General features: G+C 39.6%; 1 protein-coding gene across 1 annotated transcript in view; it reads right to left on the minus strand.

Annotated features, from left to right (window-relative positions):
- Nucleotides 1-19,492, minus strand: part of PTPRT (protein tyrosine phosphatase receptor type T) — a 935,630-nt gene that overhangs the window by 60,169 nt on the left and 855,969 nt on the right. The window contains exons 17-18 of the mRNA XM_049779129.1: nt 12,726-12,802; nt 489-525 (exon numbers count right to left, since the gene is read on the minus strand). Coding sequence (XP_049635086.1) covers nt 489-525; nt 12,726-12,802 — 114 coding nt within the window. The remainder of the gene's footprint in view (nt 1-488; nt 526-12,725; nt 12,803-19,492) is intronic.

The following is a 19,492-nucleotide window of genomic DNA, read 5'->3' on the forward strand; positions in this document are numbered from 1 at the left end:
ATAAAACTCCACCTGCTCCAGCTCTGGATGGTACATTCATGAAGCTGATGTTTTTTATTGCGGTGGAGGAGGGGACATACCCAGCAGTGCTCAGGGTTATTCCTGGCTATGCACTTAGGAATCACTCCTGGCAGACTCAAGGTGTTCTGGGGCTTGAACCTGGGTTGGCTACATGCAAGGTAAATGCCTTACCAATTGTACTAGTATTCTGACCCTGAGGCTGATGCCTTTGTGCTGCTCTGTGGGAAGGTGCCCATTTCTCCTGATCATTTTCCAGGAGAGGCATCTCTTTCCTTACTCAGATTCCTCTGCACACACCCCTCAGCTGTATGTGACCCCACCTTCTCTCCTAAATGAATAACTGAACCATCTTCAAGACCCTTAGAAACTTGCCTGCCCCTGTCATATATGTCTTCTGTACTGGGAGAAGCCCATTTCTCTCCTCCAGTGATAAGAAAGGACTTGATAAAAGTAAAGAAAACACTTACCTTGAGTTGCAATGTAGTGCCGAGGACGATGGTACCCCTGGAGAACAGGAGAAAAGCACAATGAAGGGCCTTTGGGCAAAGCTTGTAAACAGCCTTATTTTAGTAATGATTCTCTCTAAGACTCAGCTTTCTCACAGGCAAATGCGAAGACCATTAGACTTCCAGAAGAGAGGCAAGGGTTCAGTAAGATAATGCACATAAAGTGCTAAATGTTGCTGATTATTTTAGTTACCCAGGAGCCTTCCAAATAGATTAGCCTGGCAGCAAATACTGGGGAGCTTTATTTATACCCAAGAATCCAGAAAAAGTTAGGGAAAGAATTTTTGTTGTTGTTGTTGTGACCACTAAAATTTCTTCCCTGAGTCACAATTTTGGCCACAGAACTGTGCAGGGCTTTGGAGATCACCACTGAGAGAATGTTGAAACCTGGCATTAATAAATAGAAAAAGTTAGTTGGAAACAATATGAGATTCCTCAAAAAACTGGAAATGAGTTCCCATATGTTCCAGCTATACCACTCCTAGGGATATACCCTAGGAACACAAAAACACAACACAAAAATGCCTTCTGCACACCAATATTCATTACAGCTCTATTTATAATAGCCAGAAGCTGGAAAAAACTCAGATGCTTTATAACAAATGAGTAGCTAAAGAAAATACTGTGTACATATACAGAATGGAATACTATGCATTCCATTTTTCCATCTGGAAAAATGAAGTCATAAAATTTTCCTATACATGAATGAACATGGAAACTATTATGATGAGTTAAATAAGTCAGAGGGAGAGAGACAGACACAGAATAGTTTTACTCATCTGTGGGATTTAAGAAAAATAAAGGTCATTATTGTAACAATACCCAAAGACATGATATGAAGCTTACCACAGAGTGGTGAGTACAGTTAGAGAAATAACTATACTAACAACTATCATGACAATGGTAATGAGTGAGAGAAATAGAATGCCTGTCTTGAATACAGGCAGGGGTGGTAGAGGAGGGAGATAAGGGGCATTGTGGAAAAGTTGCACTGGTGAAGGGAGGGTGTTCTTTTCTATAAATGAAACCCAACTACAATCATGTTTTTAATCATGGTACTTAAATAAAGATATTATTAAATAAAAAGAAAAATCTAGTTAGGAGGGTGTCTCTCTGTGAAGACACTAAAGTCAGGGTGGGCAAGTGGAACCCTAAGTTAGCATAATTGGGACACCATCAAAACAATTTTCTGCATCAAATGACAAGTTCTGATTTTCTTTTTTTTTTTTGTTTTTTGTTTTTGGGTTACAAAAATTAGCAAAAATGAGCATTACAAAAATGCTCAGGTGTTATTCCTGGCTTTACGCTCAGAAATTGCCCCTGGCAGGCTCGGGGGATCATATGGGATGCCAGGATTTGAACCAGCAACCTTCTGCATGCAAGGCAAATGTCTTACCGCTGTGCTATCTCTTCGGCCCCAAGTTCTGATTTTCTTGTGTATTTATTGTGTGTTCCTATAGAACCTGCTGTGCTCTGGTGCCTCACAAACTGATCACAATGTAAGAAGCAAATACCCTTTGTTTTTTTGCCTGTATTATCTTGAGGATCACCTTTCTTGAAGCAAAGAAGTCGTCTATCATATCAGGGAGAAGTTCATGTTTTGGGGACATATCTGCATTTAATTCCTAACACTCAGCATAATGGACCTGCATTGAATGAATGAGTGAATGAATGGGAAAAGGACAAAAAACAATATAGATTTCAGTTGTAGGGTCTGTGGGTTTTAGAGTCTGTTGATAGTCCTGAAAGCTACTATTCTCTAATGTTAAATAACCCAGGAGAAAACAAACCTACAGCTGGATGAATAACTACTTTTGTCCTTACTATTGGTGATACATATTCTGTCTAGTTTAGGCTGGCATGTCATCAAAGACCTCCTGTTTCAGGAATTAATCTGGAATCACCATGTGTGTGGTTTATGGTAAACTATATATGGTGTCTCTCAAGTTCCAGTTTTTCTCTCTGATTCAAAACATTAATTCTCATGTCCTTTGTACATTTCTTTGTTTCACACTTCCTCTTGTTCCATAAATATTTAGTATTTATTTTCTAATTGTTGGGCACAGTCTAGAGGTGTTTAGGATGAAAGCATTATCCCAAGGCAATGTTATGACCAGAATGGATCACTGGGAATCAAGAGCCTCACCTGAAATCTTTGAGTGCCCTTATCTTCTTAGTATGAGCATCAACTTCTCAAGGAAAAACACTAATTTCTAAGCTTAAAGAAACATCCACTTAGAACACTACACAGTATAAATACTTTATCAATGAGCTACTGCAAAACCAACCATAAAGACAGTAACATAGCATGACAGTTGTATGAGCAGCCTCTGGAATTAAGTGCTTGTGGGAATCCTGGCTTTGTCCTTCAGAACTTGTGTAGTATGGGGTTTAAACTTGACAGACCTCTTTTTATATTTATTTTGGCAAAATGAGGATGATTATATTTATATCAGAATATTATTGGCAGGGACATAAACCATTATTTGAATTAATATAGAATAGCTGCATGGTAGGCACAATAGTAAGATTTACATAGACATCTTTGCTGTCAATAGCATTTTATTATTTTATCGATCACATACTATGATTTAATCTATATTGGCCAGTATAGACAACAAGTCCTTCTGTTCTCTCTGTCATTCTATTAATGCCATACCCAAAGTCTTTTCTGAAACATGAGAGGTGGAAAGTAAGTGAGAGATAGGAAGCGCTATAATGAATAATATCTACATTTGAAGAAAAATTCTCATAGGGAGAATTAAACTCTCAGAACTTTTTTTAGTAGGACTGGGAATAAAAGAAAGTCCCATGGAATAGGGAAAACAGTGTATATTATTCCTATTATATCTATTATTCTTATTATATCTATTTATTATCCTTGTTCTACTCCTAACAGCCTTCATCCTTACTCACCTGGGCCATGAACCAGTCTCTGCCTGGACTTTCTGTCTTTACAGTGTCCCATAACCTGTATCCATGCTGCAAGACTGATACATGGCATATCTGGTTATTTTTCCATTTAAAATCTGTGAAGATGCCTCAGTGCCTGCATGATGATATCCAAATATTTTAGTTCAGGACTCATCAGCCATCTCCATATTTATCTCTAGCTTCACTTCTAGATGTTCCTCTCCAACCCACCCCCAGTGCAAGGTACCTATATGCCAACTTCCCACCATGCTCTAAAGTATAACTTCTTCTTCCAGAGGGTCTGGCAGGGGTTTCAATGCCTGATGAACATATAGCATTCCTTTTTCCTAGTGTTTTTCTTTCTGGGATATGGGCACACCATTCACAGTTTGGTTCCACTTTCAGGAAAGATTGGTTGGTAATATATATGAAAGAATATAACTTTGATCTATACAAATTCACCATCAAGTCAGAGGTGTACTACATTTCTGTGTGTAGGCAGGCCTTCATATAACTGAAGAAAAAGAAGGCAAAAATAAGGAGACAATTATGTGACCTTACTGCTGGGAAGGAAGCTAGAAATCATTTTTAGATTATATCTTGCTGAACATCACCAAAAATTGAAATAATGTGAGACACCACCAAATTTAAGAACTTATTAAAAAGTTTGAGTGAGATTTTTTTGGGGGGGTTGTTAGGACCAAGCCTGATGATGTACAGGATTTACACAATGGCTCTGTGCTCAGAGATTACTCATGCTAGTACTTCAGGGATCATATGCAATTTTAGGAATCAAACAGATTTCCCCAGATGTCAGCTGTGCATAAGGAAAGCAGTACTGTACTCTCTTGCTTCTTAAATATTTTTAATTCTGAATGTGAAACACACATTCAGAGCTGGCTGAAATAGTTCAAATGGTTGAGTGTATGCTTTGCATGTAGAAAGCCCAGGATCCCTGATATGCACAGCTCCTTTGAAAACAGAGCCAGGGCTATACCTGGGTATGGCTCCATTTCCCACAAATTTTAAAACATATAGTTAAATAATTGGAATTAAGTAGTGTGAACACCAACAGTGAGAATTACTGAGTTATAGAAATTACAAATTTACTGATGATAAAATCAATTTTCCTTATATTTTTATATAAAAATGTTGTAGTTGATTGGGAGCACACTATAATACTTGGACTGGTAGACAAAAAGGTTTTGAGGAGATTAATTTAGAAAGATTCCAATATGTATGAAAGTCAATAGGATGAAATGAAATCCAATTGTTGGCTTAGATGCTTGAATTTACTCTTTACCCATTCACTTGTTCAACTGGTCATTCCATTTTTAATCAACAGATATTAATTGAGTTGGTATTACTAAGCACAAGGAATTGAAGATATAAAAGTCAACAAGATTGATGTTAGCTCTGCTTTTGGGCAAATGGACAAATTGATAAAAGGGTCATCAAATGAAAACTCTGGGGCCTTCTTAGAATGGTGGGGCAGATTTACCTTTCTACATGAAGGCACAGCAACCTACTACCATACCCAACATCCTCCTACAGAAACAACCCAGCTTCAAGACTTAACTTACAGAATCTGAGCAGAATCTTTCTCAGGTAAGACCAGACTATGAGCTGAGAAATGGAGTTACACCTGGCAATGCTCAGGAGTTACTCCTGGTTTTGTGCTCAGATATCATTCTGGCAGGCTCAAGGACCATAGAGGATGCCAGGGATCAAACCCTGGTCAGCTATGTGTAATATGCCCTACCTGCTGTACTAGCTCTCTGGTCCTGAGAAATCATTCTAATAGTGTGTTTTCTTAGCCATGGAGAAAAAAAAGAAATGTATAGTGCAATTGGGGTTCCTCTGGTGCATTGACAAGAGCTTTATAGGGAAGTTCCTATCCTTAACAGGATAGAAACTTCAAGTCCATGTAAGACCCACCTATACAGCATGCAGAGTGACTATAAAACAGCACAGGCCTGCCTCCATCTGTCTGTGAGCAATGGGAAAGAGGTTTGCATCCAAAAGACATTTATCTCACTCTGCACTCATGCATCTGTTACTTACTGGGGACCCAGATACGACATTTATTTCCAGACTGCTCATTTATAACGAAGTCAAATAGCCAATCCATTCACGGTTGTGCAAACAAACCCGCCAGTGGGATGGATCAGACAGTAGCAGAGGCATAGCCTCTTGGGGACCAGATAGGACTGGTCGGGTGTCCAACTCATTATCCAAATGGAGTTGTTTTAATGGATCGTCAAGACCCAATTGTGGATAAATGATTCTAGTTCAGGCATTTAAGCTCTTTGGAGAATGGGGAGGATTCAATTAGGATAGAAACCAAGCAAAGGGGTGAGATCCTTGAGAGCTGTCTAGGGCATGCCTTGTCAGCATTTCCCAACATACCTCAAGGAACACTAACTTTACTAAGGTATATATATATATATATATATATATATATATATATATATATATAGTATATTGATAATAGGATACTTTATCCCTAGCCCTCATTTTGATAAATCTGAGCTGGTGGTTGGTGTATTTCATCCCCATCACAGGGTTTCACTTTAACTATTAATGGACTAGTGCTTATCCAGCAGCCCTTTCCTCCCATTTTAAGTCTAAAGAAGGGAGTTCCCAGCTTTGCTATCTTGAGTATACTGTACCATACTCTGTTGACTTCTCTTAATATTGTTCATAAGCCTTCAATATTTCCTCAATTATTGCTTTTGAATAAACATCCATTTACTTATGGGTAAATGCCTGACAGACAGACTGATGCATCAAATATATTCTTATGGACTACCATAAGATATATCTGTTACAAATAACAGAATGAACATATTTAAGTATGATAACAGTAAGTGAAATGGCAGATTCCAAAGATACTACAGGATTGACAGGTTACCTAGAAAAGAAATGAGGTGGGTAGAGAGAAATAAAGAGAGAGAGACAGAAAGGCAGACGGAGACACAGACCAAGACTGAGACAAAGAGATAGACAGAGACAAAGAGAGCGAGGGTGATTGTGAGAGAAAGATAGAGAGAGAAAAACTGGTTTGCCATAGATATATACTGGGGAATGAAGGTAGGGGAAACTGAAGATATTGGTTGCAGGAAATGAACACTAGTGAAGGGACAGGTGTTGGAACATTATATAACTGAAATTCAACTATAAACAACTTTTTCCCTTTCTCTCACAGTAAGTTAAAAAAAAAGAGGAAGACGATTTCATGACTTTAAACTCATGATCTCACACAATTGAGATCCAACAGAGAGTTCAGCATTAGACAGTAAGAGAGCCTCTAGCCAAGGCTGGATGGTGTGCCTATAACATTGATTTCTTAAAGAGATGGGCAGAATGTGGTGGTGTCTTAGGTGGGCATAGAACTGAATTCTAACTGTGTGCTATGAGCAAAAAACTTAACAAGGACTCTTTGTTTCTTATCTGTTAAGTCCTAAATAATTCATTACCATGACATAACATACAAAAATAGGAGATGGCGGCGAGGCTGGTGACCTTCCCCACAGACCCCAGGAACCAGGATATCACAGTTCCTCTTGCAACTGGTAACTGGGATGTCTCTGGGTGGGGTCCTAGCCGACAGGACCCCTGTACTGAACCCTACAGCAGGAATATGGGACCCCCAAGCCAGGCCTCCACATCAAGGCCGGGCAGCCGGGTCCCAGGGGTGTGGAGGAAGGGAACAAGTAGCCCCTGCCACCGGCCATAAGCTGGGCTGTGCAGCTGACCTTCTTGCACTGGGGTCCTTTCTCCAATCCTCATTTCCCAAAAAGGGCTGGCGCTAGTGTGCCCGCATGACAACTGCTCATAATTATAGATTTTCCTAGGAAAGGAAAGGGAATGCCCAAGACCTGTTGGATAATACTCCATGTGCTTAACTCCTCACAAAGCAGAGCATCCTCCCCACCTCAGCCAGATGTCAACCAGCCTTCAAAGTGAAAAGATAAATTCCCTACATGAGAAAAACTGACACTCAGCTGCCCCTCTCAGCGGCCCCTCTTCCTTCACCTCCCTCTATCATGCACTTTTGCTTGCTACTAGACTCAGTGGCCGAGAAGCTCCCGCTTGAGGATGCTCCCTGATATGTGACTGCTGGGAGCATCTTCCCTAGACTCCAAAAAACCAACTCACAGGTTGAAAGTAGGCTCTGGATCTTACCCCTTTCCTGCCTATTTCAAAAGACTTAAAAAGGACATACAAATCTCCTTTGAATATCTCTTTAGTTACATTCCTTTAGTAAGTATAACCATGACTAAATATCTTCTCATGTAGCACCAATTTCCCCCATCCTTGGGATTCATTTAGTATAGAATTCTAGTAGACAAGTCTTTGTCTAGAGGCCATGTAAGAAAAAGATTATGGGGATTGTTAGTCTTGATACCTCGACCCCCATATGCACCAGTAATACCTCGTGGCACTGTCCCTTTTTGCATAGGTACATTAAAATGAGAAAAGATTACATATGCAAACAAGTTCTTATCTAATAGAGATGGGAGCACAACATTTTAAACTGCAGTGGGAATTTACACTGTGAACTCCTGGCATAATGACTTGGCTTAGACTTCAGCTGATTGGACATTGTCCATTTACCCCTGAACCATGGACACCATCTATGGAAACAAACTTGGTTTCCTACACCATCACCAGGAATAAGAACTCTGGTTTTTTTTTTTTTTTTGGTTTTTGGTTTTTGGGTCACACCTGGCAGCGCTCAGGGGTTACTCCTGGCTCCATGCTCAGAAATCTCTCCTGAAAGGCTTGGGGACCATATGGGATGCCAGGATTTGAACCAATGACCTTCTGCATGGTAGGCAAAGACCTTACCTCCATGCTATCTCTCCAGCCACGGAATAAGAACTCTTAACAAGGAAGGCTCCCAACCATCATGGCATTGACTTACTCCAAAGATGGTACTTATGACACCATGACAACCTAGGAAAAGCAACAGTCTGCTTTTAGGGAAGGATTCTCTGCAATGCTACCTAATGGTGAAATGAAACCAGAAGATGCTATACACCACACAGCCTTCAACATAGGACCTGCACAGAAACTAGGATCTATAAGTACAGAAACCCAACAGCAACAACTGTGATGGTGAACTGATTCTGGGATCACAGTGGTCGGACAACCTAGTAGGCCTAGAGCCTGGAGTTGGTCTTAAGCCAATATACTTCAGGGGTGAGATTTCCCTGTTTTTAGGCCAAAGGTTTCTCCTTCCAATTTCTCCCATATTTTGCTGTGCCTATGCAAACAACAGCAACAACTGCCACACACACACACACACACACACACACACACACACACACACACACACACATCTTTCTTTTCTTCTAGTTCATCTACTATTTTTTAAAAAAAAGCATACTAAAGCTTCTGCTATTGTATTAACAACTTTATTGGTGATACAATAATTGTCACAAATAAAACTGCTAATAAACTCTCCTTTTCCTTTTCCAATTCTCTGTTTTTTTAATTTTAGATCTATTTTCTTTATACTTTTTGATAACTTTGCTTCCTGTCATCCTGAAACAACTGTATTATGATCAGTTATGTCAACTATGATACATTTTATTTTAATAAATTTATTTAAAAACAAAACAAAACAAACAAACAAAAAACCAAAAACAACAATGGGAGATGCTATTAGTGTCAATGTTGCAAAGATTCACTTGCATTTAAGGCAATTTAATGTTCTGCCAAAAAATTACCAGTGTGCACTGGCTCTGACTGCCCCTACTCTGGACTGAGCATCTATGTATGCAGTGCTTTTCGATGAAGATTATCACATGGTTGACAAATGCCACATACTGAGAATCAGGATCCCATGTGAGTGATAGCCTTCATAGCTGTCACAGGAGAGATAGGAGGAATCAATTTAATTCTGCAAGTATAAGCTGAGTCCTCCTGGTACACTGGATGTAAGGGTGCAGAGGGTTAAAAAAAAATCTAGGCTGTGAACCATATGGGCCTGCCTCCTAAACTGGTTCTACCAGAGATCAGATACCAGGCCTCAACCAAGATTTTCTATCTTTGTAGACCTCAGCTTTCTCATCTGTAAATGTGGGTGATGACCTATATTTGGGATGTCATTTAGAAGACTCTATAACTTGACTCTTGGGGCCGTGGTTACTGTTAGGTTGTTGTGGTGCTGTGGTGCTTTTGGGGTTTTTAGTCTGACTTTTTTATTTTTCTTTTTTTTAATATTGTTGCTATGTTTTTCTTCCTTTTCCCCTTTCTTCTCTTAAACTGGTATTTATAGCCTCAAAAAGGACTCCTCTCATTTTTTTGTTTGTTTGATTTTTACCCCCCTTTTTTATTTCTTTTTTTTTTCTCCTTTCCTTCAAACAGAGCCACATAACGTGAACCATCTTATTCTGGCTCTCAAATTGAGGAGGAAATAATGGTCTTTACCTAGACCAAACAGTCGTATGAACATTGAGTAGAAATAAAAATTGATCAGACTTAGGTACCAAATCCAAAGCCAATGACAACAGAATCGATACCCTATCTACAACAAGCTAGACGCAGAGGGGACCACTTACACTAGCAGCCTGTGAAGCAGAGGAGGAGGATATGGGATGCATTCTGGGAATGGGGGGGGGAGGACAACACTGGTGGTGGGAATGCTCCTGATTCAATGTCACTATATACCTAAAATTTTACTGTGAATGATTTGTAATACACTTTGGTCAAAATAAAATTATATCTATATATTTTCAATTGGGCCAGAGCGGTGGCATAAGGCATCTGTCTGCCTTGAGCACACTAGCCTAGGACGAACCATAGTTCGATCCCCTGGCATCCCATATGGTCCCAATCCAGGAGCTCCCAAGCCAGGAGCTGTTTCTGAGCGCATAGCCAGGGGTAACCCCTGAGCATCACTGGGTATAGCAGAAAAACAAAACAAAACAAAAAATCAACAAACCATCATTGTGTACAAGAGTGACTCATGGTGGGCGTAGGCACAATTATTTTCCTTGCTTTTCCATTATCATGGAAGTCAGCAGAACTTGGTGGGAGATGACTCCTAATTCATATTTTTGCTCCATCTGTTTTCATAGTACTATAATTCTGAGAAGTTATCTAGCCTTGAAAGCCTCTATTACTCATTTAGAAATAAGAAATAATGGTACTTATCTTGTGATCTTGTGATGTTATGTAGGGCAATGTTGATATACCAGAAGGGGTCAATAACTCTTAGGTTACTATTAGTCTTTCTTGCTAGCCAACTCATTTAAGACAGTATTGAGGTATCACTTCCCGAAGGAGGACCTTACTGACAATTTTGCTTCTCAATTCTTGGCCTTTCCTTTGTGTTGCTTAGCCACTGTTCTCTAAAGACCTCTTTTCTTGTCTCATTTTCTCTTCATATTGGAGCTGCTTTCATGGGCTGTAGTTTCAGCAAACCGTAGAGTATATGCTAAATGTTTGTGAAATGAATAATAGAGGCAGAAAATTTAGGCTCAAGTTTTGATAAGGGAATTCAGAAACTTGCTCCAGGGTAAAGACAGTTTGTTACAATTGACCCTCTCTTTGTGATCTTTAAAAGGCTTCAAAGATAATGTCTAACTTGCTCTCTACTAAAGCTCTAGTCCTAGATCCTAACCATATGTCTATACTCTGTTAACCAGGATCCAACTGGGAAAAGAGAAAGACTAATAATTTCAGGTATAGATAATAAATATTTATCCAGGAAAGGAGTTGACAGATATACAGGAAGAAGTGGAACAACCTAGAAATAGTCAACATTAAGAGCTGTGCTTTCCATAGAATTGGAGGGATAAAGAGAGACTGTGAAGTTCCAGAGACAGAAGCTGGAACTCTGGTGAATCTTGAGGGCAGAAGCCATCAGTGGAAAGCAACCACTCAAGGAAGGATGAAAAATATTCTGTTTTCTCCCTTTCTCTTGTGCTCTACTCTTCCTTAGTGTCTCCTCTGATGGGTCAACATCAGCTTACTCCTTCCTGATCTATACAAACATGCATACACACATAGACACACATACAAACTCACACATGCCCTCTACTCATATTTATAAGAAATAGATTGAATGGGAAAATGACATGAGACCTATTGAAAATTTGTGGAATTAATGAATCATCTGACTCAGACTAGTTTACAGGGATTGTGAAAACATGCCACATGATTTTACAATTTAGCTCTGAAAATAATGGCAAATTAGGGGAATGAGAAAGGATCTCTGAGCAAGTCATCAAGGCTCTTGTCTTGAGCCTACTGGGGTTCTGATCAACCTGGCTGTGTAGGACATGTTGTAATGTATCAGTGACCACGTGCCACTATGCAAACTCATTCCCATAGGTAACCATCTTGACCGCTGTTGTTTATTTGGCCCTTACTTAATAGTTTCTGGGGTCTTAATCTCAGGTTACCTCTTTTACCTGCAGAGATAGATTAAAAACATCTTAAAGCTCAGATAAATATTGGCTACTTCCTTGATTAAAAAATTCCAATATTTTTCTCTTGCCTACGGAGAAAGCCCTGTTTCCTAGGTCTGACCTGCTAAACTACCAATGATCCAGCTCCGCTCCTATCTCCACTATTCTCCTTGTATACTCTCTACTTCTCTCCAACTAAGCTCTTCTCTATTTTCTGCTTCCAGCTGCTCCAATTTGCAATAGCTGTTTTCTCTAACCAAAAGTTAAGTTTTCTTCTTTTTGATTTAAAATTCTACCTGTGCTCAAAGATTTGGTTCACAACACATTTTTGCATTCCTGCTGGAAGAAGCAATTTTTCTCCCTCTGCCTTCCCCCGCTATCTCTGAATACTGCAGAATTTTATCTGACTCCTGACACTCACCACTTTCTAGTTTGCCCTGGACTTACTGATGTGCACAGCCTATATTCCTGTTAAGGTATTAGAAGGCAGAGTCCAGGTATTCTTAGCTTTACAGTTTCCATAGCGTCCAGACTCCAGAATGCACTTTACAATAGTTTGTCAGATGAATGGTCAGACATTTCAATAAGTGAATGAATGAATGGACAACAGAGAGATATGAACTAAAGGGACAGAATAAGACTGGTAGTTGTCTTGAGGCTCCAAAAAGCAGGTTACTCCAATCAGCCTGAGAGGTTATGTAGCTAACATGAACAAAAAATTTAGGTCACTCTAGTGACCCCCAAACAAGAGGAAGCCAGAATTGTTGGTTGTTTCAAAAGGGCTACCTACTGCAGGGAGAGACTTAGAGACAGTCATAGATCTCGAGTCTACTATAGTCAATTCCATACAAAGCCTTACATCAATGTAGTTGGCGTTGATATAGTCAGAGTGTGGGTCTCCATCCAGCACCAGAAGCCTCACTCGGGAGTGATCATCTGCAGAAAGAGTATAAAACAAAAGTGTTGAGAGTGCTTAGGTGAGGCACGTGCAGCCTCTCACTTAATAGTCTTGATTCTAGGCAAAGTGCTGCTTTTGTTTGTAAAACCTTAAGAAATCCAGCCTGACACTGCCTGCATTTACTCTCTTTCACCAATGAGTATTGAGGCTCACAGCGTTCACTGTGCTTTAAGTAGGGCCTTAGGCACTGCTTCTTTTTTCCCACCTGCAGTTCAGACCCTCTTTTTATTCTTCCTAACTGGGTGAACAGCCTGTTGCAATATCTCTTAGTGATTTTACTACTAAAATATAATTCAACAAGAGAGATCCTATAAATACACTCTGGCTGAGAAGGGTTGAGTCTAAATGAATTATCTGTATGTCCATGTTTACTTAAAAATAGCAAGGCTGGATCCAGAACAATAGTATAGTGGGTAAGGCAAGTGGGTATTTACCTTGCACACAGCTGACCTGGTTTCTATTTCTGGCATCCCACATGGTTCCCTAAGCTTGGCAGATGTAATCCCTGTATGCAGAGTCAGGGTATGGCCAAAAAACAACAACAAAAAAGATAAGGATTGGGGCCAGAGAAATAGTACAGTGGGTAAGGCCCTTGCTTTATAGGTACTCAACCTGAATTTTATTCTCAGAATTCCATCTGGTATACTAAACACTGCCAGGAGTAATTCCTGAATGCAGAACCATAAATATCCCTGAGCATCATTAGGTATGGTTCCCAAATTTAAAAACATTTTTAAAGACAAAACTACCTATTTTCTATAGGTACACAATCTGTATTTTCTTTGGCTTTTCAGAGCACTGTTGCAAACAGATTGCCAGCCACCTATGGTAATAAATGCTATCATTCAAATGAAGCTGACTAAATCATTACAAAGGAGGTTATCAATAACTAAAGATCATGTTATAGACAATACCACTTCAAATAGAATCAAGGCATAGACAAGATTTGTAGGCTTCAGTTATTGACACATTTGCATCAAATAATACCAAATAAAACCCACTAAAAATCCAGCACAGTACAAAAATTAAACTAATAATTTACAGTTAAATAATGAGTTCTAAGAAACCAGGAGACAGGGAAAGAGAACAGTCCTATTTGGTCTGGTTGGGAGGAGGGACTCAACATGTTATCCTGGATACTGGGTATATGAAACTGCATGTCTCCACATGCTCTGGCCAGTTAAACTTTGTATATGTCAAGGGAATTTCCCAGAATGGGTCGGAGAGCCCCAGGTTTCACATGATCCACTCTCTGGAATTAAGAGTGGATCAGTTTAGGCCAGTTAGATGTCTATTCTTGTTCTTGAACGCACTAGAACCCTGTACAACAACACCTTACCCACTCTGGCCCTTCTGCTATGCTCTGTCATTGCATGAAGGCCTGGCAGGAGCAAGGATTCAGTAATTCTAGGTAAAAGCACAAATAAATCACCTCACTGAACTCTCTTACTCCTGACTCAAATGAGGAAACTAAGACTCACCAAACTGATTAGCCAGATTTATAGGTGATGGTGAAGATTGTGACATGGGGTTATCTTAACTTTGAATTCAAACACCCCTTTGCTTCCAAAGAGAGGTATCAGTGGTATATCAAAAGTGGTTCAAGGGCACATCGAAGCAGAAGGAAAGGACAGGGAGGTGGTGAGCAGAGAATGGAAGAGTTGGGAAGCCAACAAGAAGGGTGAAGCAGCTCAAGGACAGGGAAGTAATTTACCTCGGGCCTCAAGGGTAAAGACAGGAGGTGGAAAGTGTTAGGGTTAAGGTTAGGTGGAAAGGGTTCTTTCTGCTAAAGAAGGCACCTGTGACTATAGAGGGTGGAGGTTTTGCCCAGGCTCCTTAATTACTCCTTCTTTCTCATCCTTCAGTGCATGTCATTGACCAACATCACCAAAAGCCATATGACAAGACAAGAAATGAAATCTGCAGGAGCCAGTTCTTTGTGACAGAATTTAGCAGTATGTTTAGCAGGAGTTTAGCAGGGGATTATCCAAGAAAGGGAGCAACTGGCAGGACCAAGCAATAATTAACAACCATTTGTTCGTTCCTTTACTTAAACATCATTCATTGAGAACCAAGTAAATAGTACAAGAGAGAAAACCTTTTTCCTTGTATGCAGATAACTCATAAATATCCCTGGCACTGCCAGAGGTGACTCATAAGCAGAAAAGTGGAATGAACCTCGAATACCTGGTTGTGTATGTGAGACATTCCCCCACCTCCAATATACACAAAGCAAATATGTTCACTGGGTACCTGCCAGGTGCCAGGTTCTATGTTCATCATGAAGATAAGCAGGTGTCATTTCTTACTTTCCCCCTTTCTTATGAGGGAATAGTTCTAGGGGAAGTGATAGGAGGAAAGTTAAACTGCAGAGAATTCAAGCAGGACCAGAGATAAACATATGTTCTCTCAGTTATATCCTTCTCATAACAGATCTGGCTACTATCACAGTATGAGGAGTGTTTGTATTGTTAGTCTTCCTACTTTGTAGATGAAGCTGTTGGGCCTCAGAGAATTTAAGCAAGTTTTCCATATAACATACAAAGCCTATAAGAGTTAAGATTAGGATTCCAACAGACTCTTGAGTCCCTCTTTGTGCACCTAACATGATATCTCAGCATCTTTCATATACTGTCCCTATCTTTCAATAACTGTGCAAATGTTTGGCCCCAGCTTTAAGCCTTAGAGAGTAGGACATTTTGCTAGCACTGTGCATTCCATGGGGATTCAAACAGGCTCTGAGCTCAAATTTTAAGTTTTATTTTCAGCACTTACAAAAGCTATCCACTTTGAAAATTGTGAAAATGGGTAGGTATTGTGTTTTCACTCATAAATTACTGATTTAAAGATCTGCTTATTTGATGAATTAGTTATATTTGCCTGTGTGGGAGCATGGGTCATAAAGATTCTGGCTTGAAATCTTGAGAGGAAAAATTGTTTTAGTATAAACAGAAATTTAAAATCTAAGAGTAAAAGTATTTGAAAACAGAACAGAAAAAAACACACTTAAGTTTTAAAAATATTCTTCATATGGAAGGGAGCTACTAACCATCAAATGATGGTGTTTGCAACATACCCTGTTCATTCACTTATTAGAAACATATGTACTGATCACCTACCAGCCTGCCAAAGAGACTAAGAAGTTGTCATCACAGGAGTGTTCCTGTGACGTGGGGGAGACAGGCAAGTGGAACCTCAAGATCTAAAGATGTGGGCTTTATGGAGTGAATGCAAATGAAATGTGAGAGTTGATCAGCACAAAGTATGAGGGGTCTTTCCACTGGGGAATGGTGAAGATACACAAAATCCAAGCCTATTGTGGCAGCCACATAGCTCTTTTCCAGTGAACACAGTATGAGGGAATTGGCAATGGGAGGAGGTTGCCTGGGCAGTGACTTGATTCCAGAGGGTTCTCCATGCTCTTCAATGGGACTCAAACAAGGAACCATGCTGGCTTCATCATCAAAATACAGACTACTTTCTGAGATGGGAAAATGATATTTTAGTATAAAGTGACCAAGATCTATTCCCCTGTGGTCTAATTTGTAGAAGATAACACACATGTCAATGTATGTTTGATGTGAGGTATAGCGGTATATCTGGCTCAAGTCTGAGCTTCACCACCTAACAAGCCCACTGATCTCTTTTAGATTTGGGTCTTAGCAAAATGAGACCAATGCTATAAGGCTCAGAGAATGTTGGTAGAAGTAAAATGAGAAAATAAAGGCATGAAAAGTGTATGATCATCTCAAGAAAAAAGAAAAAAAAAGAAAGTTAAGTTATAGTCTGGGAGAAAATATTTGCAAAAAGATACATCAGGTAAAGGACTCTATAATGATTTTTAAAAATGGAATAATAAGAAAATAATAAGAAAATAAAGAACAGTAAAAGGCCTTGCATGAAGCCAAACAGGTTCTACCCTTGTGTCTTGTTCAGAGTGATTCCTAATCATAGAGCCAGGAGTAAGCCCTGAGTATCACCAGTATCACCAGTGTTGCCCAAGAAAACAAACTAAAGGCAACACAAAAACAACAACCAGACACTTCACTGAAGAAGATATGTAGGTGCAAAGTAAGAATATGAAGAAATATTCAAGATGATATATAATTTGGGAACTGCATATTAAGTCACATTATATATCACTCACATCTACTAGAACAATCTAAATCTAGGATATGAACAACAAATACTGTGTGTGTGTGTGTGTGTGTGTGAGCAACAAGAATTTTAATAATAATATTGGTGGGAAAGCAAGATGATTTAACAATTTTGGAAGTCAATAGAATAGTTTCATTCAAAACTAAGGCTTTCTTACCTTACAATCTAGCTACTGCATTCCTTGGCATTTGTTGAAATTACCTAAAATATCCTATAAATGTAAACGCAGAGCACCTGTGTATTCCTTAAGACCCCCCTCACCTCAGAAATATATGTCTACAGGCAATACTACACAGGAATATTTATAGCACATTTATTGTATTTGTTAAAACTTAGGACTAAAACAAGATGTCCTTCAAGTGACTGGATAAACAGTTGTGGGTGTTCGTACATCAGACTATTATTCAGTGATAAAAAAGAAGTGAGTTATCAAGCCATGAAAATTCATTGCTAAGTGAAAAAAAAAAGCCAGCCTGAGATGGCTTCACACTACATGATTCTAAGTCACATGATGGAAGAGACAAAACTATGAAAACAATAAAAACATCAGGAATTGCCAAGGCCTTTGAGAGGAGAAGCAGATGAATAGATGGGACTCTGGGGGTGTTTAGGGCAATGGAACTAGTTTGTCTGACCCTATAATCATGTCATTATACATTTTTCAAATCTTACAGGACTGCACTGCACAAAGAATTGAATCTCCTGTAAATTGCTTTAGCTCAATAATTAACTACTATTGGGTCATGAATGATAATAATTGTGCTACATAGATCCAAGATGTTAAGGACAGTAAAGGAAAAAGAATGTGGAAAAAAGAAAAGGTATATACAAACTGTACATTTCATCCATTTTTCCCCTTAGAGCCAAAAATTGTTCTTTATAAACAAGGCTAAGATGAATGGGCTGGATGGGAGACAGGCGGTAGGTGTTGGCAGTGAGGCCTAGAAATTTGGTGCTCCTCATTTGCCCTCTGTATCTCTTTCTGCAGAGGCAGAGTTATGTTGTGTATTCATTAAAGGGCAGAATTGAGCCATATGACCACCAGAAAGACACCGCAAGGAGTAACAGTGAGCATTCTCATGGTTTATTTATTCCTTCTGGGAGATGCTAATATTATTCCGAGTCCCCTTCTAACTTGATATAATTAGAGGAATAAAAAATTGTGTTTATCCACAGCACATGGAGAAAGATGGGACAGCGGGCGGTGTGGAGTTTGCACGAGGTAATTTACAAGCAGCCCAGAATGTTCATTATGCTCCATCTACATTTTGCAAGCTTGAAAAGCAGCTAATTTGGTGCTCTGTATTTGATATTCAAGACAAGGAGAGAGTTGAAAAGAGTCATATAGAGGAGAAGTAAACTCGCTGGTGAGTTAAGAGAAAGGGGCCAGAGTTCTCAGTTGATCTTGCAGACAAGAACTGGCAGGCAGGGTGGGAAGAACTAGGGCAGCTGCAGAGGGCAACATACCTACAAAGACTTGTAACTCCTAAGAACAACTTGAACACATGGCTAGTGGACTGGGGTGGTGGTGGTGGTGGTGAGGCAGGAACACTCTCTCCATAATTCATCTGCTTCTGGCTTTTCAAGGGCAAAACCCAGGATGGGTTGGTAAGTTAACATATAGCTTGTTGTCTGCTGATTTCTGGAATCTAAATATTCCCAGCATGACTATAAACTACTAACATGGAATCAAGTAGCTCACACCATTCTTGAATATGTCACTTGGTTCACCTCCCAGTTTCTGGATACCACAATCGTACCTGATCAATGGTTTGAGATTCTATTCTGTGTCCAGCCTTAAGATTTCCTTCCACACACAATATCTCTGAAAACTGGTTTTCTTTCTGCTGATTAAATACATGATGCCTGTGATGGCCAGAGGGCCTTTGCACATACAGAAGAACATTCTGCCCCATCAGCTTGGCAACACCTTAGTCCCTAGCTCTCAGATCGATGTTCCTTCTCTATCAAGACCCTTGGGACCTCTTCACACCAGACTGTGACTTTTCTGAGTGTTTTCAGATCCATTATATTTCGATGGTTCAAATGATTCATGGATCTCCTTCATGTTCCAAGGGGGACATCTTATTAATGAAATGACTACTGAGGATATAGCACATAGCAGGTACTCCCCAAATGACCAGTCAAAGAGAGGTATTCACCTTTATGACGGAAAGGCTGAGAACCAAAGAGGGATACACTGGCTATCGGTAATAGAGAAGCTTTCACATCACCAGGGCTTGGAACCAAGACTTTTCTCTACACAGGACTCAGAGTGTGTCTATATTTTACACTCAATTTTTTTGAATAGTTCTTAGCAGAAGAGAGATAAAAAGCTAAGATGGGCTATGAGGATATCTTGATGTCTATTACCATCTCATCGTGTCTCCTGCGCAAGTTACCTCTGGAGCCCAATTTAACCAATTACCTCATTACCTCCCTTTGCAGAATTGTTGCAAGGATTAAAAGATTAAAACCTGATATATTATTAGAAATAAATACAGATAATA

This window comes from Suncus etruscus, chromosome 9, assembly GCF_024139225.1.
Source record: "Suncus etruscus isolate mSunEtr1 chromosome 9, mSunEtr1.pri.cur, whole genome shotgun sequence".
NCBI classification, from domain to species: domain Eukaryota; kingdom Metazoa; phylum Chordata; class Mammalia; order Eulipotyphla; family Soricidae; genus Suncus; species Suncus etruscus.